Genomic DNA, 22,149 nt, shown 5'->3' with positions numbered 1-22,149 from the left:
AGAAGCACAGCCCCCTACTACGACCACTTTTAGTCCCGAGTGAAAACAATCTATTCTGGTTAAGCCCATGCATTATGAATATAAGGCACAACAAAACAAAAATTGAGCTTTTGATCAAAAAAATCAACACTGAATTTTTTGCTCAGAACAAAACTGTCATCACCGTTTCCTTGGTCAAACTGAGCACTAGGGCAGCCCCCAAAGTAAATGAGTCTCCTGTACTTCTTTTTCCATTGAAATACAAAGTCGGTATGCAGAGATCTTGCATACTGTCCAGTTGTCTCCAAACTGGACATCACAATAGTTTAGAACAAAACACTGAATTCACCCAGTTAATACCTCAGGATTAAGTTAAAAAACACAGATAAAATGCAATATGTTGACAGTATTTTGACAAGGGCCCCTTCATTTTGCAAATGAGACCATTAAATAGACTCTTACACTTTTTTCAACTAACGAAATGACTTTCATGGAAAAAGTTTAGTTTTGGACAAAATCTTCCAGATTGTCTTTGATGAATCTCGTGAAAAAACAAAGGGGAAGTATTTTGACTAACAAAGCCACCTTGGCCTAGATCTTCAGCAGTTGTTAGGCACTGAAACATCCTCAAAGGTCTGAGCTTCCAGCATTGGTGAAAACGCTTTCCCTGCTATTGCACCACCCCAAAAGCTGCATCTTCCAAACACTACATTGCGGCACTGCTTCAAACAGAAGCATTGCAACCTGCAGTTCCCCATGTCCACCATGGGTTGGGCTCTTCTCACAGATGCACGTCCTCCCATGTAAAGACTGGCTGACCTTCGCTTCTATGAGCTACATAATCCCAAGCTGAAGGTATGCAGTTGCAAATAGGATAACTCTTAGCGTTAACCATGCCGGTGGAACAGTGACAGACCTTATGCATCCAGATATAAAGCTGAGTCATTAATCAAGCTGTCAGATCTTCTTAAAACGTCTTCGTGCATCTTGACAATTCTTTCCTCTTAGCTAACAGACAACAGCACATATAATCAGATACTAGTAGCACTTAAATACAATTATAACCATCTTCATGAGTAATAAATAGAGGAAAATAAGGCAACGTTCTCATTCTGTAGCTCAGACCCTTTGAAAGGACCTCAGCTTTGTGACTCCAGCTATCCACAGGACTGGGTCTACATAAAACACACATTTAGCACAGAAGGAAGACTAACCAAGGCTGAAAAATCCACTCCACACATTGAAAAGCATCTGAGAATAACTATTTCAGAAAGCAGCTGTTTCTTCCATAACACACTGAATTATTTTTCAAGCCGGAGCTCTGAGCTACAATGTGCTTTCCTCTTCTCTGACCTCCCGTCTTCCTCCCAGGATAGGCCATTTTTTAGTTGAGTTCAGGGTATGAGCTGGCCTTGAAGAGGAACAGTTACGTAACGGAGATTTGATAAACCATCGCTCCGCAGAACGAAGGACAGCTGTATTGCCATCCAGCAATCACACTGAAATGACTTACCGCACTGTAACCTATTTAAAGAAACACAATGGTCTACATACACATAGCATTAAGGCAGGTTAAAACCCAGACATGTCACGCACTCTCACTAAAGCTGTTACTGAGCACACTGAATGTAAATGAAACTCTGTAAAACTAGAGAAGATATAAGGGATTTTGTTTGCCTTTACTATTTCAGACGGGATTTTTCTTTCTCATTTAATGTATTTTAGGATTTTTAAGACGCTTTGATCTGCTTCCCTACATCTGCTTACATCTAATCTAGCATGAAATATGATCCAGGCAGTCCTGGGTGGTTATGTTTTCCTCTGCAAAGTTTCCAGCATCTCAGTGATCACAAATGGTGTCAGCACTGATCCAGGTTTCACGTTTTTGTAATGAATACTTGCAGCAAAAGGAGTTGCTTAACAAGAAGCCAAATGCTGGTGCCAAGGCAGAGGTGTCCTGTGCCCTGTGCCATATACATATATATAGGATCCGATTCACTCTTGCCTGAAAGATGAGAAGGGCAATTCAGCCGGTCTGCACCTCCTTGATTCAGGAGATGATATCATGGTCTAAAGCAGATGCCAGCCTCGAGGCATGCCCAGATGTCCCCCTCTCCTGCAGCGTTGCTCAAATTTGGCTCCTTTCCATCCCTAACCTGCCTTTTTAGCAGCAATGCCCGAGGTAGTGCCCAGCAGTAAGTCTGGGCTCAGAGGTCCTGCACAGCAGGAATATTTCCTAACAGGGCACCGGGACGGCCACCCAGGCCAAACCAGCAGATACATGAGGGCAATGCTGGAGTCTATCTATAGGAGATGGCCACAGATAAGTTATTGGGAGGGCCTTACTCTTTGACCGTTGACATCCACATCATTAAGGAGACCGTAAGTAACTTATAAGCACAGTAAAAATGCACTTAGGTGCCACAAGCTCTTGGTGCAAGCCTGAGGCTTGCACGTGCTAACACTAGGTAGATAAATGAATAGCATATGAGTTAATAAACATGAATACATCCAGCTCCTTACACAAGCACGGCATCACACAGCTGGCCTGGCCCACTCGGCCCTGCTTTCCTCTGCTTGGCAGCCTGGGATCTCTGCTGGCCAAGCTGGTGGATGCTGGCGGAGCCTCACTGCTCGCCTGCAGCCGTCCCCTGCCACGTGGGTGCCCCCGCGCTGTCTGCAGGACCCATCGGAAAGAGTCTGCAGCCGAGGAGCCGGCCAGCGGGATGCCCTGTATTTGCACTCGACGATGCTTTAACCACGTCGGCATGGGGAGGGTGAGCGTCGGCCTGCTCTCTCCCCGGTGCAACAGCAGCTGCATGAGCAAGCCAGGTTTTAACAAGTAAATCTACATAAAAGCTTTCTCTGAAAGTGATTACTTAATATAACAACCAGCTGTCTCTTCATTTCTTGCTGAGGCAGCCTATCTTCTCACCATTATTCATGGAGGGAAAAAAAAAAAAAAAAGCCAGTAAGCTTGTTTTGTTTGTAGGGTGAGCACAGCTTCAGAGAAATAATGTTACCGGACAGGCAGAGATGCCTTTTTTTTTTTGTTTTGTAACTAACTAACTACCCCATTCATTTCTTTAAAGGAAAAGAGCTCTTACTGCTGTGGAGTAAACAGGAAATTAGTTATTAACCTCTTAAACTCCAACACCATACCTCTTGGTACCCCCTGAGCTACACAATCTAATTAGCACTGCTTTTAGGCTAACTCTTATCAAGGCAGGATCTGAGTGCATCCGCTCAATGAGACTGGCCCTGTACTCCAAAAGCGTGACATTCAATGGTTAAACAATTATCATAGGAGAGTGTCGGTGGGCACCAAGAGAACCTCCAAACTGGAAGAATATGTGACTACCTCAGTCCGCAAGGACGGTATTTCTTAGCTCAGATAGTCAGCTGTGGCTTGAATAGAAAGACCTGTCCCCATCAAGTCACGCAGGAACGTTAATCTGAATTAATTAAATGCCTGAATTTATGTTAAGCCACATTAAACTTCTGCGTGACCAATTTTACTCAGAATTAATGTAGCCTTTGATTCTGAGTTCAATTACATAGAAGAGTTTAATAGAAGGTAACTAATGTGTTTCAAAACTAACTTTGGATTCATCTTCCTGAAGGTTATCAGGCAGATGAACTCTTAAAGAGAGAAATCTGGGACAGAGAGGTTGTAGGGGAAGCTTGTCAATGGGCGACCAAAAAGGAGCAAAAGGATACAACTTTTGAAAATACCCAGAAGGGGTGTTTGTTCCAGATTTCTTATCAAGAGTGTCCCTTAAACGGTGTCTACCAGGAATGGTGCTACCCCTTGGGCTGCAGCGGTGGCTGTGCCCCTTTGACCATCATCTGGTTTACGGGACACCAAGAATGCCCACACTTTAATCCATTTTAGGAAGATTTTTCACTGCTGTTTTTCACTTGTTTTTGCAATGAGCATGTCCTGGTGAAGCCTCCCGGACTTCACGGGAGGCTGCCTCCCCACCTCTCTCCCTGCACCATATTATGGCAGCAGCTCCCAGCTGTAGACGCGGGCATATGAGGAGGTGGCAATCATCTGGGCATGAATCACTGCCTAAACACCCGGTCTCCAGGTCTCCTAAGGAAAAGGGAACGGAAAGCACTGGCAGAATTTCAGCTGACCTGCTTAGAAACAGTTTGATCATGTTGTTTCACAGGAAGAAACGGCTCCGCTCTGCAATTAGGCATGGCTATGATTTGTAATAAGGAATTTAATGGTGTCTCTCCCAGAGGAGAGGAGGAGGTGAGAGTAGCAGATAACTCAATAGTTTGTAAGAGATTTCAAAAATCCCTGTTCATTGGAAACTAGCTAAGGCAGAATATGATTTGCTAGCTAAACAGTATTTGTTTCACACCTATTTGTGCACATCACCGCTATTAAGTAATCAGTACACCTGGGTGCAGAGCTGAACACAGTTTACTGTTCCTGACTTTGTTTTGACTCAGCACTGGATCGATATGAGTGTGCAGCTATTATACTGGCAGCATATCACCAGCTAGAAACTTCCTTGTGATTAGCAGTGGTGCAGCCACGAAGAAATTGGGCACGATTTTCTTTGTCTGCCTCTTATAAGGTTGTTATTTTCTATTTAACTAGACGCAAACTGGTGCTTCTCTGCGGTCCAGCTTTTCACACCGCCTACTGCCTTCAGGAACCCGTCTAACAGCCGATTCATCTTTCAGCATGTTCACACCTGCACAATTACCACGTGTGGAAGAAATTTCCACTCTTCTGCACCAAACAATGGAAGAGGCTGAATTTACCTTTCTGCTTAAAAAGCAGGATCTGAAACTCCTCACATCTTTTACTTTCCACCTCAGTCAGAAAGAGTTTGTGTAACCCACGGGTGAGCACGTTGTACGGTTCCCCACAGACGGTAAGTGAATCTGTGACAGTCCTACCTAGGAGATCCAGTTTTCTTCCTCAAACTGATTCTAAAACATGGCACATGCTTTCCATTGCAAAAGAAATAAATCACTGAGCAGCATACAAATGATGCAGCTCAGTTTCTCACCTGACGTTGTGATGAAACGCCACATTTCGCACTATGTCCAGCTACATGCAAGCAGCATGCATTTAATGACAAAAAATAGCACTAGGGCATAATCTGGGTACTGACTGGAGACCAAGAGAATACCCCCATTGGTGTACTACTGAACACAGATGCCCAAGAGGATCTTTACCTTTCTCTGAAGTATCCTTAAAGGCCAGAGTTAAGCAAGGTGAGTTCAAACTACTCAGTAATTTCACTGGGATGAATTACAGTCTAAAATTAGGCACATGCTTAAATACTTTGCTGAGATGGGGCTGAAGGAATTTGTTGGGCTGAGGCTCCCAGATTAACTGCAGACTTACTCTCTCCTGGTACTGCGTTCAGCCATAAGCTCTTTTCCCCCTCTGTCCCCACCCCATCCACGTCTTCGGGGAATGTTGCCATGGATTTCCACTGGAAACAAAAGAGTCCATATTGGAAGAACCCTGTTAGAGTTGCTAGGCGTAAATATTGACTTAACGGCTCTTTCGTCTTTTTTCTTTTTTAAGAACAGATTTGTTGGCCATGGCTGGAAAAATAAAATGATCGAGTGTGCATGATTCACTCTGGCACTCACACAAACATGCAGATCAGTTGGCTGGCAGCTAGCTCCTCTGTTAGCAGAACATCGCTTCTAAAATGTGTCATTTTGCTTTGGCAGCAACAGCGTGCAAGCCCACAGACAGAAACAATCCAAAAGACAAAGTCTTCTACCTTCCATATGTATTTCACGTGGGTGCCACTGACGTTCCCCGATACAGAATATTTGCTTAATACTTCCAATAGCTTTTCGTTGGCATCTGAGACACACAGAATGACTGACAGGATGCTGTAATGATTTTGTACTAGAAGTCTAGCCCAGAAGCTTCCCTTTGTAGGAAGACTCCTGGGTCTGCAGACATGAGAAAGGACTGCAAAACAAACTGCACGTAGAGCATTTTATGTAAAGGTCTCCAGCTGTTTCACAGACAATAAATACTAAGCTGCAATAACTACAACTGGGGAAATTAACAAACAGGATACTTTAGGTCACACCTTAGGTTTTTGTCATTGGATTCGTGCTTTCACCACCAGGTTCAATTTCCTATAGTACCCTAGGCGCAGACTTTTAATTCTAAATTTAAAAAATGTTATTTAAAATACTACTTCAACACATAGCATCATCCAAACCCTTCTCTATAGTCATTCTGCCAGATCTGGATAATTTGAAAGTACTGACATGGGGACAAACCTCCTCCAGACTAGCTTGAGGGTGCTAGTACATGTGTGATACTTGTGTGCATCAGTTCTGGACACGGTCAGCACAATCTCTGACTACCACTAAAAACCTGCTCACCACACACAGAGGGACAAGCAGCTCACAGGATAGCTGGCAAAGGCAGCAGTGAGTATATTTGTGACTCCCTCCCTGATAGACAACCAAGGGAACTCAAGAACAGTTGCATTTCACAGCACTCACCAGATATCTTGCCAGAAAGTAAACACCTCATCAGGAGAAAGATCAAAATCTCATGACTGCATGTAGGAGGGAAAAGGCCAGTATCAGAGGAGAACCTTCTCTGAAGAGGACACAAGGAGTTTGCTTCTATTTCAGATGGACAGAGTGTTTTTGGAGACTTTTACCCCTATGGTTTTAAGCACCCGCCAAAGGTATAATGCAAGAACGGATAGGAAGACCAGGATCAACCGATATGCATATCTATATTTGTTCTGTATCCATCCTCTATTGCTCTGTGCACTCCTCTCACGGAACAGGGACGAATTCTTGCTGCCAGGCATCCTTTACACGTATCCTCTTCAAAACTGCCTGGTTTGGTGTGTGGCTTGCTAAGGATGCCACTCTTCACAGTCACATAGGTCAGCCCAGGGCTGTGGCATCCTACTCAGTCATTAGACCCACACTAGCCATCCCCACTCAGCATTAAGCTACCAGAAACAAAAGCAGGACGCTCGGATACTTTGGAGCTTAGCAACAGCTACTCAGGATCCACTCCCTCTCTTTCACATCTACCTCTACTAATAACTCTTAACGTAGAAAATTTATTGAACAGAGAGACAGGTTGGTTGATATCCCCTCTCCTCAACTGTAGGCAGATCCAGAAATATTGTTATTTTGTAAGTGTTTCCTTAGCGACACATAAAAATTTAATGCTGTGACTGCTAGCAAAGATTTTTGAGAATAAATACAAAGACATCTGAAGTTTGTATTAGCCACAGCTATGTAGGAGACATCGGGAGATAAACATGGAAAAATATCTCTTAAGGTCCTAACATGCATCAGGCAAGAGACCAAACAGACCTAATTGTACAAAAAATAAGGAATTTTCCACCCACTCACTCTTTTACCCTTACTGTTTAAACAGCACAGACAGGGTGCTGCCTCCTGTTTTCTCAGTAAATTGTTTGCAGAGAACAGAAATTCTTCACAATATAGAAGCAACAAATGACCTAAAGGATTTCTCTGCTCTCCTATCCTAGGGTCAAGGTTTATGCACGGCAATCCTTACTGCATGCAAACTTGCCACTCCTCTGAGAGTATCTGGGGACGGTTCCATACAGACAAAGACTGTTTCAGATTGCCAGTTACTGGCTGTTACTGCCTGGTTATGGATACAGCAACGGCTGAGCTTTACAACAGGTTTTCAGCAACACTACACAGCAAGCCACATACTGCTTAAATGCACGTAACAGCCTTTCTTAAAATGCTTTTCTTTCTCTCAACCTTCTACTGACCTCCTGTGATGCAGCTTTATCCCGCTCTTCTGCCCAAATGATGTTTGTCTGAGATTCATCATTGGGTTTACATTATTCTGACCTGATACAGGTCCTGAAAAGGCTCCTGGAATAATAACCCTGACTTTGCTCCCCTCAAAGCCAGTGACCTAGCTGCAGATATTATTAGTGGATAAGGTCATCTGACTGTGTTAATAAAAAAGAATAATGGAGGAGTTCTCAAACCATTTTCAGCATTAGTTAAACTCAGGTGATCTGTCTGTCTGTGATGGGCTGCACAACCTGTCAGTCACAGTTGTCAGTCAAGGTTCCTGTAGATGAAGGAATCTAATCAAAGCGAAGAAGAAGAAACGAAGGTTTGATACTTACTTTCTCAGGACTGCAATTTCATTCTCGATGCTGCTTTCCTTTCCCTTCAGTGCCTTCTTGGGAATGCACTTGACTGCAAATAGTTTCCCACTAGCCCTCTCTTCAGCCAAAACAACTTCAGAGAATGCACCCCTGAAGGAAGAAAAGAAAAATCCTGGTTGTAAGTGGTGTCGTTTCTGCGGGAGGCTGTTAACTGCAATGTTACCACTGCACCACTGCATCTAGTTCTTCTGGGGTTTTTTGATAGCTGTTATTGTTAATGACAGCAATGGCACTTTTGGCATCTTTCACTGCCTTAAAAACACATGCACACATCCACACTCATACCAAATATTAAAGGCTTACTAAATACAACAATTTTAATAAAGAACCATAGGCTAGCAGAGATATGAACAAAGGCTGAAAACCAGAAAGTCCTGTTTTTGGCTCTGCTGCTAATTTGATGTATGATTCCATCAGGAGCACTTTTCCCCTTTCTGCAGTTTTGGCAGGCTTAATTCACGCAGTACCACAAAGTCCTTGGTGCTCTTCAGGACTAAATTACCCAACTAGTGCCAAGAGCACTCTCGGCTCCTCAGCAACCACAAGAGGTCAGGGCCTCCACTGTTGTCCTCTCCGTAGTCTCCACCAGAGCATCGGCTCAACGCTCACTCGCCCGTCACTCAGACGGGGAAGCCGCTTCAGAATGTTTCTACGTACAATGAATTCTTCCACAAAACAAACTGCCGTGTGTAATCACGAAAGCCCAAGAATAGGATTAAAATGCAAGTCCAAACATCTGCCTTCATAGCAGCCTCCCCACAGTTACCCCAGAGAGAAGAACACAAATAAAGGCTATAGAAGCCTCATCAGAGAAGCCAGGCACTAATTGCCAGGAGTGGCCAGTGCCTCCCCTTCGTTAGGCTATTCCATAACAGTCCATTATTTCTTGCACTCTCATATCTTCCTCAGAAGCACCGGGATCTGACTGGGAAGAGGCCAGGAAAACATTACCGGCAGTACCACGTAGGCTCTTTTGTACCCACATGCTTTCCTCAGCATTTGCTTTCGGTCATTCAGCCAAGCTCCTGGCCTGGACAGAGCTTTGCTCTGATGCACGGGGGCCGCTCTCCTGTTCCTCCGCTCATTACTGGAGTCAGTAACGAGGAACTAGACAAGACAGAGTGTTGGCCTGATTAAGAAAAGCAAATCGCTCTGCTCCTTTTCACCAAAAACAACTCCCGAAGCACCTGCTTTCTCCCATAAACATCACAGCCCAGCGCTCGTCCACCAGGCTCACAGCTCAAAGTCCACCAGCCAAAGGGTCATATTTTATTTATATGAAACATAAAAGGAACCAGAACATTCTCCTCCTTTTTTTTCCCCCTTCCACCAGAACATTATTCTGCTCTTCTGCATAGCTCTCTGTGAAAAGACAGCTCAGGAGCAGGTTGAGCGAACCACAACCATGCTCCAGCCGCTCTTCCCATGTTAATATTTAATCACAACCTCATTAAGCTACCGTGAACTTTCTCTGCCTTTCATTCCTCATGACCACTGCTTATCTAGATGCTCGGGGATAAACAGCAGCTCTTTCCTCGCACGACCAGGCTCTTCCTTTCCAATCCTGCCGTCGGGATGACACAAGTGGGTGCCTCTGACCTCATGCTTGGTTCCTGAGTTGTGAAACAACCGAATGAATCATTAAGCTGAAGGATAAACGAATCAGGCAAAGGAAGAGGATGCTGCTTAGGAAAGAAATAGCTTCTGTTTACACAGAAATACTCTCGTAGTTAGCAGTGATAGGGAAGCAACGGCAGGAAGTTAGGAACAGATTAAAAGAGACTGTCGCAAAGCGTTGCTGTGTGTGGTCTGACAGTTTGTCTACACACAAAAGTAACCCTTCAAACAAAGAATAAGAAATTAGGCCATGTTTTGCCTGGCTTTGGAGAGAGAGGACAGTGGTCCAGGCTCTGACTGCATTTATACCACTTTAAATACAGGGACAATTCACTGTTTTTGGCTCTGTGCCTTGTGTAAAATCCACCACAGCTTGTCAGAGCACCACAGACTCCAATCCAGAGTCCATACAATTGGTCCTAATGGCTCGAGCAGTAAAAAATAAAATAAAATCAAGCAATCCAATGTGTTTTTAAAGACCTACTCTTTGCTCTCCTATTATCACACGGTCCTAGTTATTTGGTTCTCCAAACGGCATTTTCATCCTGACCCTTATGCTTGGGATTGCCAGTCTGGAATTGCAATAAAATCCTTTTATTGGACAGTCCTAAGACTCCTCAGTGCTTAGCCGCTTCAGTTGCAGAGCAGGGTGCTCAGAAACTCCTATGACTGCTTCCACCTATATTTCATGAACCTCTTAAGTCCCATCTGCTTCAGCTTTCAACACTGCACTTCACTCCAGCTGTGCCTTGAACAATCTTTTTGCCTTTAGTTAAAGGCTGTTAAAAGCAGCATAATCGTACTGGTCGTTTACTGATCACACAGCTCCCTCAATGTTTATGATACTATAAAAACACGGAAAGCTTCCATTCTGATCTGGATTTCATTGCCGTTCTAAGACAACAAAATAAATGAAATCCTTTTATACCCTCCTGTAGAATAAACCCAGCTGTGGGAAACGCCTCTATTTCAGCTGACTTCACAATTTTACTGGATTTCGTTCTCCATTTACTAGGGCAGCCACGGGCTTCAATGGTTGTAATCAGCCCCTGTGAATTTAACGTGCCCGAAATGGACTTGTTTTACAGTTACCTGCTAGACTCAGAGGTCTAGTCATAAAAATTAATCATCTGGCATCTCCTTAACAGCCTTTCTCATCAAAGCACCAAACGAGATGAACCTCAGTTAACTCACTCGCTCACATGTCAACCCTGGGCCCTGATAAGGCGCTTTTCTTCCCTCTGAGTTTTGTACGAGGCCGCATCGTGAAATCGCTGGTGCTGGGAAGCGCCCCCAGGCAACAGGTACGGGTGATGGGAAACGCCGGGTGCATCTGCCGGGAAGGGAGGAGGGGATGCTAAGCTGTCCGCGGCTGTCGTGCTGCACAGCTCCTCTATTTGCAGAGCAATGAAAAAAGCAACGAGGTAAGGGACCAAAGAAAGACAAGAGAAGCACTGGAAGGAAAGAGAGTGGAGGAAACAGATGCAGATAGGGATCAAGAAGTTCAGCACACAGACTGAGAGGACAGTATGGGACAAGAAGAAAGAAATGCTCCTAGAGAGAGCAAAAAGCCAAAAGACAGCAAAGACACTGCTGCTAGAGTGAAGGGGCAGCCAGAAACCGCAATTTATAGATGGACGAGTCATTATCCTAATTTCAAACACACACAGCTAAATTCATCCGCCCTTAATGATCCAGCCTAGCTCCCACTGAACCCCTCTTGACTTCTTCATGAATAGATAAATAATCAAGAGAGACAGAAAGGCGAGGCTGCTCGTTTTCTTGCTAACAGTCACATATCCCACAGCAAATTCTCCACCTCCTCAAAAAAGGTCCCCAGAACTACTGAACTGGCAGGCTTGCTAAAGAAGATTTTTCCCCGCAATGAATTAATGTGCCCTTTAAAATCAAGGTATTAGTGAATTTCCTAAAATTCCTTATTGAAGGTTAAAAATCAGTAAGTCCGTGTACTAAGCTCTATGAAATTGTTTCATTTTAGAAAATGTTGTACTCTACACCATCAAAACAACAGAAATTTTTGTCAAAAGGGCATGGCTTTTATTCAGCCTCATCCAGTAATTTTACATGATAAAAGAAAGAAATGTGGTGCACGATACGTTTGACAACCAGAAGGCAACGTACACCCGTAACTCTGAAAGGACTCTTGATCAACACCCCCTCCCTCCTAGCAGGTACCATACGGTTGTTATAATGACATTGTCCTCAAGACCTGCCAATTTTATCCCATATGCCAGTAGCTCCATAGCCACAACCCTCAGCCAGAAAGAGATTCAGAAGCCTCTTGGTGAGTCTTTTCCTTACGGCAGTCCATTTCCCTTGAGGATTTTCCCATCCAAATGGTCCATGAATCCCAATGAAAAATGGGAGCCCGTGTGCGCTGCAGTGTTTGCCACCCACTTAGCAGAGAGCAAGAGAAGGAAGGGAGAGGGGTGGTTAGTTCCTCCCCAGTTCTGGTTCAGTGCACTGAGGCTCTGATTTAGCAAGTCACTTATAGACATGTTTAAATTCATCAGTGCTCACCAAAGCGCTTCAACATTTGCTCCACTTTGAATATTTGCTTAAATACCATCGGAGTTCATATGATTTCGGCAGGCCTAAATGAAGCACATGCTTAAAGGTTTGCGGTGTTAGGACCTGGCACACTAAAAGTTCTTTCACAGTCTGGTGTTTTTAACATTGAAGGAGGTGTGCAACTTTTGCATGTGAGTAAAACCAAGGAAGTCAGTGAAACAATGCATTGAAATGTCTATTCAAATGCATATTGAAATGTTTGTACAATGAGGATCTTGGGAATCCCAAAGGTTTGTACAGTGAGATTATGCCAGCTTTACAAAACTGATAAAGAAGCCCAAAACCCATCAAAAGGAACTGCATGAGTATAGAGCAGAGATTTTTATCTCAAATTCCATGTAAATAAAAACGCAGTTTCTGTGAAGGATACTAGCAAACAGAGATGACTTATATCATGTGAAATACTGAGGAAGAGGGAAGGTGTTTACGCTCTGAAAATATCTGGGGGAGTTTTATTCTCCTCTCCCCAAAAATATAGTCCAAAAATTATTTTCACACTCGTGGACCAAGATTTGTAAAAATATGGAGAAGTGAATCCACCAAAAGTCATGTTTTTAAAGGACTCTGTGTGGCTGGGATCTCCCATTTTCTTCAGCAGGGAAATAGCTCACAGCAACCTTTCAGCACACCTGGTGGCCCAACCGCCTCAGCCTCTTTGAAAGGTGCCTTTCAAACTCCTCAAGGAGCTTTGCTGATCCTATCTGGTATCTACAGTTAATGTATAAAAAAAGGAACGTGATTTTGAGAAATTAGGACAGTGGTTGAAACTCCTAAGCCAGAAACTTCTGTAAAATTAAACCACCTCACTAGATGCCTAAGTAGGAGTTTAGCAATTGAACCTATTTTTGAAAGCTGTGACCATGTTATTTTTCACCCTAGAGGATCAGTTCTTTTCAAACTTCTAATTAAGCCATGGAATAATTTTATGATCTAGATCCATTTTGATATGAATTATAAAATGGTATAAAAGAAAAAAGAGAGATTAAATGACTTGACTGGTGACACTGAGATACTGGCAAACTCAAGAAGACGGTTGAGAAGTTCTGACTCCTCACTCCTCTGCACGCTCCAGGTCCATGCAGCATCCAACAAGAGGTTAATCTTTTACAGTTTTAATTTGTTTGAATTACTTCTCATCCATTTTCTTTAATCTAGATTTACAAATCAGGATTTCAAGATTATTATTGGATTACATTGCATTCATGTCCAAACAGACTGGATTTTCTATTACAAAACAAAGCTACAAGGCTCGGCTATGCAGCAGATCAAAGTAAAATCAAGGACAAACAATATTTTTCTTCATCTGTTTGAGCTATAATTTAATATGAACACTTAATTTCTGAAATACAATGAACAATATATACTGTGACAGAGCAAATCTGTTCTCATATATCAAAAAATGTTGCTGTCACAAAAATGGAGACAAAATGAAGACAAAGAGTTGACGGCAGGATAAAACTTAATTTTTCCATTTATAGAGACCTCCATGTTGAAGAGTTTTCCACTGCATTAGCAGATGCTCTGTCACACTAAATCAACAGACATAGTCAGGAAGCAGATTTCACATCTTTGGGCTGTCCCTGGCTAACAATCTTAATTATAACACAGTTGGCATTCTGCGTGTCCTTTGCCCCGGCCAAACTATGGGAAAAATGAGCGAACACTCATTTTTTGAAAAGGATACCACATTCACTGTGAGGAACACCCTGAGATGCGAGATCAACCAAATTCAAGTGAGACCAGCTGACTCCAAGCAGGCCACAAGGGAGAGCCCAGTGCTGCTGAGCATTCTTCTACTAAGCCGTTTTTCTACACAAGTAATTTTCTACTTTCTTTATTTCATGTTCTACTGTAATTTTTCTATACAGGTCCTCATTCTCTTAAATTCCAGGCCCTTCCCAACATAAATCTCAACCCAGAATAAAGGCTGGAAATAAAAGTTTTTTTCTCTCCAAGGTCATACCCAAGAATGTCCTGAAGTCTGTGTGAAAATGAACTTACGATGAAAAATTCAAATCCAAAATTTTCAAAAACTCAGGGATGCAAAGGTATAAAACCAAATGCAAAGGTATAAACCAATGCAAAGGCATAAAACCAAAGCATGGAGGGTGTTTTTATCCAAGAACATGGGAGGAGACTTTCAGGACTGTGACGTATTGCACAAAAGTCAAATATTCCTACACGTTCCTAAGAGGTCAGTATAAACAAAAGGGAAAAGAAACACACTCCTTGGTCTATTTTGCAGTTCTTTGGAGAATAAATGTTTTTTTTCCTAGCTATTCTCATTCATGAAACATACAGTCAAGCCACAAGTCTGATCCCAACGCTTGGCCCCCGCAGTGCCCTAACCCAGATCTAGCCCAAATGAAGACCCACTTTTCCTCACCCAGCTGTTGTTACACCTTCCAGACAATGATGGACACTTCCAAGTTTGCTTCAAATGCTGATGCCACTCCCCTGATGGACACATGAATAATACAGGCAAGGGGCAAAAATCTTCACCGCACTTTCCCGCAGTGAGGAGCTCTTCTCTGCACCGACACTGCTCTCTGCGCACCCTGAGCCACTGCCCCACGCCAACGCCTGCAGCATTTTGTCTGAGCGAAAAGGTACTTTAAGGTCTTGGGATTATACATTTCTCTCCTGATGACAAGGTTGCTCACCCACAACTCAATAGCACAAGAACGGGCAGCGTGTCTGCCAGCTACAGACATTGCCTGTCTTACTACCTTGCTGCTCCCACCATCATAGAGATTTTGGGGGGAGAAATCACACTGACTATGGAGATCTCTGCAGGGACTCACAACTGCTACCGAAACAGAGACACGTGGTATCATGTTCCAGGTAAACGCTTATTTCCTCTGCTCACAAAACCAGGTTGGTTTTCTCCCACCATTACAGGGAACTTCACGATCAGAGACAACTCACTGCCGTGGAAGGAGCAGCACAAAACTTTCATCTTGCATAGTCACCAAAACCATTTGGATTTGTTTGGATTTCGCTTTCATTTTTGTTGTATTATTGTCTACAATTACAACAACAACTAGTGTTTTGACAGTTTTTGTCACCAGAGTCAGCTGTAAGAATTTTAATACCAGTTTGGGGATTACCATTTCTTCCTGTCTTAGTTCCTCGCTACTTGATGTTCTCAGCCAAAACACTAAACTAGAACTAGAGACTGAAAAGCCGTGTCAGCTGCTTAGAGGAGAGAGACTTTCGTGAAGCCAGCAAACATCAATTCAAGGTTGCATGCAGTAAAAGAAAAAGCACTCAAGGCTTCCTTCATGCCCTTACCTCCACCCCGAACCACTTCCCACAGAGCACAATCACCTCCTCAATGGTCAACAATCATTTTCACACAAGGGAAAATTGTTCGAAACAGTGTGGGAAGATTGCTTTTCCACCAGCCATCACACTGAGCAGCAGATCTAGCTCTGCTGCTCACGGATAAATAAATCCCCAGTTTACATAACCCAGTTGGGCAGAAATTAAATTAATGACTTGACAGTTCAGACACATGCCTCATGGCCCGATGCTTAGTGAACTGCTACCAGAGCAAGCAGAGACACCCTCCTTTTAATGTGGGAAATAATTGCCAAAATGATGAGCCCTAGAATCCAAGTTGTTAGTTGGCCATGATTCAGGGGAAGTAGAGAAGGAATTGCAATGTGCTGATCTCAGCAAAAGCTCCTGGAGAGACTCCTGGATGACCAGGGAGAGGGGAGTAATGGGACAGCTGAGGAAGGGGAAGATGTGTTGCCAGAGCAGTGGTAGAGCTGTTCAGACGAAGCCCCACCACCTCCAGGAGAAGGGCCTAGTGGCTCAGTGAGGCCAGCTGAGTGCGCTCGCCACCCTGGCGTGCTGAGACAGGCGGGACCTGGCTCACAGCCACAACCCCGGCATGAACACAACCATGCAGATGAGCAACCCTCCAGTGTGTGGAGCACTTCTGCTCCTAGGGGACTGCCCATGTCAGCATGGTGAAGACAGTGAAGCACGTGGCCAAGGTGACTCCCGGGCCAGAAAAGCCATTATGTGCAGATCAGAGCAAGGCTTTGCAGGCAGCAGACAGACAGCTTTCGGTGCCCTAAGATTTAGGATCAAAGGTAAATAAGCCACATGAAGCACCCCGAAATTAACCTAAAAAGAAGTCTCCTCAGAATCTCTTCCCTTTCTGAAAGCAACTAATTTCTTTTAGCTGCCTGTTGTATGCTAATTTAATAGGATGCTAAGCAGTCTGCTGTGACACAGTGATGCGTGGATGCTAAAAAAGGAAGCTGGCCCAGCACAGATCCCCAGTCATGCTTGTTATTATAGCCCTCTTCTTTCCTGAACTGTTTGCCCCTTTCTGATTAATCGTGACCCCTATTAGAAAGGCAAGTGTTGTCTTAAAAGGCCTATTACATCTACATTACATCCTCTACAGCAATCGCAGTAAAGCTATCCAGAACAAAAGCAAAATGTACAGCTTTCAGTATTGAGCTCTTCCTTCCATTATACTCCTCACAAATGAGCTGTTAAGAGGTTTATTTTCTCCACTGATGATCACTTTCTTTCCAAAGTGAATATTTCAGTACTTTTTTTTCCCACTTTCATCTTATAAGACAAAAGGAGCTCACTGTCTCCTACAGCTTATCTGATGGCAGTATTCTCATAGGGAAATAACCTTTCTTTTTCTAATAATGACCTCAAAGCTTTCTTGAGGCATAAGTGATCTCCATAATTTGATCAAAGCATTTCTTAGTTACAGCACTGATATATGCATATTACAATACAGCTGATTCCTGGAGATCTTATCTGGTCATGTAAAGCAGATTACACCCATCTGAATAAGCACATTTCTTCGTCTTCCTCCACATGGAAACTTAAGAAGTGAGCTGGCATGCCAAAGCACTCTCCAAAGAAGTTGGATCAATTAAGCAACAATCAGATGACATTGCATCTTTTAAAGCAAAGGAAAGCAGTTTTGCTTGCAACAATTCCTAAGTCCCTCCTTAAGAGAAGGTCTTTAGGCAATTGCTAGTTTCATCTTAACTAAAGACCGAGTAACTTTGCAGCTGGGTCTAGACCATTGGAAACTCCTGTTTAGCTATGAATTTTGCCCAAAGGTGTCTGGACCTTCAAAAAGCCAAGCTGCATACGCCCGCACAGCATTTCATTCCTTTGGGTGGCATCTATCTCTTTACAAAACAAAGCATAAATATCAGCTCTGGTGACCTTCTGCAGAGATCACAAGTAAATGATTGCATTACATGGCCTATGATTTTCAAATGCTGACCCTGCCTTTCAGACTCAGGCTCCTCAGTGGATTGCGTTGCCCGTTCTACAGATGAAGGACCTGAGGATTAGACACATATGGCCAGATTCCTCTTATGTATTTTTAACTGTTAAAAAGCTATGAACTTAGCATAATCTAGAAGTGCATGCGCCTTTTGTACTCAACAGAGAAGCATCTCCAACAGCTGATTACATCCCATCCTAAAATATATTGAAGGAAACACACTATGACCCTTTAGGAATCCTTAAGCTCCTTCAGCGAGGAATCACCTGCTCCATTTGCACCCTGGTGCTGGTAAAAGAGATCATCTGGGGCACCTGGACAATAGCTGTGCGGAGATGCCTCCAGGCAGCTACAATTAGGTGAGGTGACTCCATCCTCAGGATCTCTCTCACTTCAAGTGAAAGCAGAGCTTGACCTCCCAGAATGAAACTCCTCTGACCACATCTACAGCAATGGTGTTGACCCTGAGCTATTTACCCTAGGCTTACTTTATAGACAACAGAGAGCATGTTAAAATAGCAGTGCAGTCAGCTTGTCCGTGAGTAACTAACTTGAAAGCTAAGACAGGTGAACCCTCTCTCCAACTTATCTGGTGCTGGCCCAGGGACTGAGAAGAGCAGAACAGCAACATATTTAAGATGAAGCTAGGATTAGGACTTGCAAGTGTTGTAGACCCATGATTACAGCACACTCTCTGCCTGTTTCAAGGACAAATTTAGATTAGTTAATCAGATCATGAAACCAAGGAACAGCTCCTACGAACTGCCTTTTCCAGATTCATCCCTTAGACCCAATCTACAGCCCACATGCAGAAGCACTCCCTGTGAGCACGATGAGCAGCCACTGAAAGAGGAGGCCACAGAGTTCAAGGCTGTCACAAGCACAGCTGAACAATTCCCATTGTGTAACCGCCCTTCTGTGCTGCTATGAAACTTTAATTGGCTTGTTCTCATCCTGTTGCTACCCAGCCAGCCAGCCTTGCATATCTGTTTTAAATATTTGGACTAAAAATGAGGTGTATTTTGTATCCTCGCCCACTCCAAATCACAGCTTAGAGTTAAAAAAATAAAAAAAAAAAAAAAAGAAAAGAGAAGGAGAGAGAGAGAGAGAAGGAATTCAGTATTACAGAATACAAATTGTTTTGTAGCTCAGAATTGAGTTCTAGTAGGAAAAGCCAGCACAAGCCATCGAGAGCTCCACCTGCAGCCTCACTTTCAACAGGCATCCCAGAAACATCTCAGAGCATTTGCTTTCCTATTCTCCAGCCTCTTGACTCATGTATCCACATGTGGTTTCATGTCTCAATTGAGGTACCTGGAGAAACCTTAGCAAACTGGTTTGCCTGGTAACTAGCAAGCTTGAAAATACACATTTTGGCAAAGGTTATTTCAGTGTAATTGTATACAGAAGTTAGCAGGCACTTCCGAAACTCACAGGCACTTCTGCTAAAAAAAATTGCCACATACTTTCCATGCATGCAAGGCTCAGTCCTGTTCTCAGTTGAACCTTAGGGCAAAAAAGTTTTCAACTTCAGCCGATGAGGAACTTCTCCCTAGCTCCACATTTAAGTCGCTGTGCTGAGACTACTGGGGTTACTCACAAAATAGATGCAGCACCAGCACAGCTTTCCTCCCATAAACCCATTGTCATGAGCCTCCATGCTGTTCAGAAGGAACATTTTGATGTCAGGGAGTTTATACTAGGGCTGGTAAAAAGGAAATTTCCCAGGAGAGCTCAGGAATTGGAAGCTGCACCATCCAAACCATGCACTAGTCCGGCTAATCTGTGGTTCAAGGGCTCAGAAACAGAGTGCGTGTGGGGCCCGGCTAGAGAGCTCCTCTAGGTTTGTCCTATGCTCTTAACAGCAAGGAAGGCCAGTGACACATGCAGCAATTCGCCAGAGCTGTCCCTGCCTTCTGCTGCCTTTTTCACATGAAGGTATAGGACTAGCGCATGACTAAGTCACTAGGGAAGGAGTCCCACCAGCACGGCAGGCCTGCCACTGAAGCAGCTGAGCCCATTAGAGAGTCACAGTAGAAAAGAGGTGCTGGTGCCTCCAGCATTTCATCCGAAGGAAGAACAGATATCCCACCAAAAGACTTCAGAGTCAGTCTGGGCCATGGAAGCCATCAGTAACGGGATGGTCATTGAGATCTCTGTCATATCTTCCACAAAGTGCTTTTGATTCCCAGTTTAACAGCATCCAGTTTAGTCCTCACAGAAACCAGAATCATTGCGCTCTTTGCCGACACTGCTGGTAAGGGGATGATGACTGAAGACCTCCAGATCTAGCCTATGCTACTACTGAGCTACAAGCTACACCTGACTCCCCGGAGCACTTAGAGACTCCGATCGTCTGCAGCTTCAGCACGTAAAACAAATGCATGTAGGGCTTCTTGTCACTGACTCCCATTCTTCAGAGAGCAGCAGCACAAGAGGAATCACCTCAGTGCACCAACCAGTTCACGAATGCCAACTCAAGTTAACTGCCATGCACAGGTGACCCTCCTTGTTGCAGCATTTCAGCAGACACAGTCCAGCTGCAGCTCCTATTCCTTTTATCTGATATGTAATCAGAGTACATTATAGTTTCATAACACAACAGCAAGTTTCCTAGGAGATAACTCCCATGTACCCAACCTATTTTTAAAAATGAAACTCTAAGAGCTCATGCCCATCTCAGGCTGACAAGCTACACACACGTTGGCAGTCGCCACCACCATGCTTCTCACCAGTTACCCAGTTCCAGATAATCTGGCACAGATCTTGATGGTGTGTTTGAGCGGTAACACACACGAAGAGCTGGATGTGGGAGCAGAGGGGAAGGTGGCTCTGGAAACCTGGTGCTGATAATTTCCACGTTTCTTCAGGAGCGGTGTTATAATTTTAACATGAGAAAAAAGGAAGTGGCATATTATTCTCCCAGGGTGGCACGCACTCCAGAGCACCTAAGTTGCCCAGAAGGGCCACATGAGAGCACTGGCAGAGTGATGAGGAGCAGGCAGGATTGCAGGAATCCCTCTCCCAGTACAGAGTTGGGGATTAATCTTGACAACAAGTGCACAAGTCGATCCCTGGAGTCACTTTAGGAATGGATCAAAATGGGACAGTGTCTGTCCCCATCATGATCAGATGGGGAGACTTACTATGAAGAAATAAGTTTTGAGTCCTTCAAACATGTCAGGTCAAAGGGTGGGTGTGAAACTGTAAGAGTGGCAAATAAACCACAAATACTTGCTTGGGGAAAACAGCTTCACTTTCTACTACGGATAAGAAAAAAAAGAACCTAATTTCTGTATAAACTTTATTGTCTCTTTGAAGCAAAGCCCTTTTCCCATTAACAAATTTCGGTTTCTAAGTGAATAGGAACTCATTCCAAGCAAAAGGGGACTTGAGGATCCTGAAACGTAATTTCACATGGCACGGGCACGGAAAACACCCTTTTTACCTCATTAAAGGAAGACATGAAGAAGATCAAAAATTGCTCAACAGGGTAAAGTAACAGCATCTGCCCAATCCAGGGTTCTTTCTTTAGTAATAACCAGTAAGAGGTACTTAAAGAAAGAGTGTAAGAAACAGAGCTCATACAGCTTGAGACTTCCCTTAGTTTATCTGCCCAGCTTCCAGCAGTCAATGGGCTAGAAAAGTGACTTCTACTGAAGAGGTAGTTGCATCGACCCACCATGGACTAGCTACCTATTCGCTACTAATTTGTATAATTAATTTTTTCAGCACATTTATAATTTGGAGTTTCACAGCCTTCTGTAGAATTGAGCTCCACTGTTTGAGAGCAAATTACATGAGAAAGCAGTTCTCTCTGTTTGTTCATTTGATATTTGGTGCCCAGTAATTTCTTTGCATAGCCCATTATTAAAACACATTTTAAAGATTTGAAATAACGAACTGCTCTCCCATGACACATAATGGGTTTTTATCACAAGTATACTGAACAGTTTTAAACCAGGCATAGAGAGTAGTGCTTTTGCTCAGCTAGAAACAATCAGTGAAATGGGTTCTGCAGAAGTGGATTCCCCTTTGGTCTCCAAGGCAAGAAACTCTGAACCTATAGCAGGATATATGTGACACAAAATCAAAACGCTTGGGAAAGGATGTGTAACATCTTACACTACACAGAGTCCTCAAAGTCATGTTTAATTTTGGAAGGAAAGCTATAGAAACAAAGACATTTGTTAAAGAGAAGTGAGAAGGGCCTATGTCAGGGCCAAAGTGAGAAGGTTCTCCCTCAGTGACCAGGAGAATTGAAACTGTGCATAAAGTACAAAGACTGTTTAAAATCATCAGTGGTTGAAGCTCAGATTAAAGACGTACTCCATTTAAAAACAACTTTAGAAACACATAAGTCTTCAGACTAAGCAGCAGGGCAAAAGAAACTATAAGAAGTAAGATAGCATCCTCAGAAAGTAGAAGCTGTGTGTCCAAATGACGCAACAAGAATGGATTTAAGGTCTAATGGGTAAAACA

The 22,149-nt window shown here is 43.5% G+C and overlaps 1 protein-coding gene across 1 annotated transcript in view; it reads right to left on the bottom strand.

Moving 5' to 3' along the window:
• Positions 1-22,149, bottom strand: part of CAMK1D (calcium/calmodulin dependent protein kinase ID) — a 224,111-nt gene that overhangs the window by 122,842 nt on the left and 79,120 nt on the right. The window contains exon 2 of the mRNA XM_068912338.1: positions 8,136-8,267. Coding sequence (XP_068768439.1) covers positions 8,136-8,267 — 132 coding nt within the window. The remainder of the gene's footprint in view (positions 1-8,135; positions 8,268-22,149) is intronic.

This window comes from Struthio camelus, chromosome 1 (assembly GCF_040807025.1).
Source record: "Struthio camelus isolate bStrCam1 chromosome 1, bStrCam1.hap1, whole genome shotgun sequence".
Classification (NCBI taxonomy): Eukaryota; Metazoa; Chordata; class Aves; order Struthioniformes; family Struthionidae; genus Struthio; species Struthio camelus.
The sequence above is the reverse complement of the archived record's forward strand: the minus strand, read 5'-3'. Positions and strand labels throughout refer to the sequence as shown.